The following is a 1,511-nucleotide window of genomic DNA, read 5'->3' on the forward strand; positions in this document are numbered from 1 at the left end:
CAAGTACACTGAAATCCACTAGAGGGAGCTGACATGATTGTAAAGTTGTATTCCTTCACTCCCTATCAGTAAAATAAACTCCTCATCAAAAAATGACTTTGAAGGAAAAAAAAAAAATTAATCTTTCAATACATGATCTCACCAGGAAATAAAACGGAAAAAACATTAGAAAGTGAGGAAAGCCCATATATTACACTATACTGATTCTAGAAATGTTATTGTGTGGTAAATTTGTTGCATATTTACAAAGGAAAGCAATTAAAAATGCATGTGTTCCAACAAATTTAAAGTCTCAGTCGAAAACAAATATATTCACTTGTGCTTCTCATAACAACTTTAAGTATAACTTTAAAAAAACATTTTTATCTTAATGCTTTGAAATCTAGTTTTACTCTATACTCCTTTGTGTGTACATATATATACATATGCATATATGTATATGGTGACTCAAAAACCCTTTCGCTGATACTTAAAAGTGCTCAAAAACCTGCTTGTCAAAGGAAATTTTGTCTTCAAAAGTAGGCTGATGAGTAGGGGTATTTGGACTGTGTATTAATATCCTAAGAGCAAATTGGTGAAAGACAAAAGAGACATCCTGAAAAATTTGCTAGTCATATGGTAGGTATTTGCATAACTGCTCCACTCTTATGTTGTATTTTACCAGTAAACGAGAAAAAAGAAGATACGGTATAGTCAGAATGATCCAATAGTAAAATGCAGCCCAAAGAATAATTTGTCCTTGGCTGAGTTTCAGTTGCCACATGTATGCTACAGCTATAATATCTTCATATAAATTGACAGAAGTATTAGCAAGACACCTAGCTAGATATTCTTGTACATGAAGCAAACTGGATTTGATGAAAACCTACTAACAGGGCTTCAACTGATCTTTTATTTCCTTCCATGTTCCAAACATTGGACTGTAAAATTTGCAACTTGCCAAGGAGAAGTTATGCCTATATACAACATATGCTTTATTTGTTTCTCATAGTCATGAAATTATAATGGAGGGAGAGAAATGGAAATCTAACATATCTATTTTCCTACAATAGCATTTCATTACTTGTTACTACAGTTTGTAGGGAGCATGGTTTCTTTGATGGAAATCATTCTTTCATGTCAGTACTTACTCTTTCATAATAAGTAACTAATTAGAAAAATATCAAGTCAGTCATGGTAAGTATTTTTACTTACTTGTCTGTAGCTCTTTCTCTCTGGCCTGCATATCAGCAAAGACTTGGTTAAAATGATTTGTAAAGGCCACAAAGTCGGCATCCAGGAACATTGGCCCTTGTCCTTTCTCTTTCAGGGCTATGCTTTGAATTTTTAATCTCTCGATTTGAGGCTGAAGAGCTGACAGCCGGTTGACTTCATCCTGTACCATAATTTAGAGTATTAAATAACACTGTTACTTTGCATACATTACAGTTTTGCAAAGTAAAGTATTTAAAGGCAGTGATGCAAGCTTAGTTAAAGGCCCTTATCAAAAAATTGATAAGAAACATCCAAGA

The 1,511-nt window shown here is 33.2% G+C and overlaps 1 protein-coding gene across 1 annotated transcript in view; it reads right to left on the reverse strand.

The window, feature by feature from the left end:
* LOC104993129 (dystrophin-like) overlaps nt 1–1,511 on the reverse strand; it is a 60,990-nt gene that overhangs the window by 52,488 nt on the left and 6,991 nt on the right. The window contains exon 2 of the mRNA XM_010846249.1: nt 1,195–1,375. Coding sequence (XP_010844551.1) covers nt 1,195–1,375 — 181 coding nt within the window. The remainder of the gene's footprint in view (nt 1–1,194; nt 1,376–1,511) is intronic.

This window comes from Bison bison, unplaced genomic scaffold (assembly GCF_000754665.1).
Source record: "Bison bison bison isolate TAMUID 2011002044 unplaced genomic scaffold, Bison_UMD1.0 scf7180017848960, whole genome shotgun sequence".
Classification (NCBI taxonomy): domain Eukaryota; kingdom Metazoa; phylum Chordata; class Mammalia; order Artiodactyla; family Bovidae; genus Bison; species Bison bison.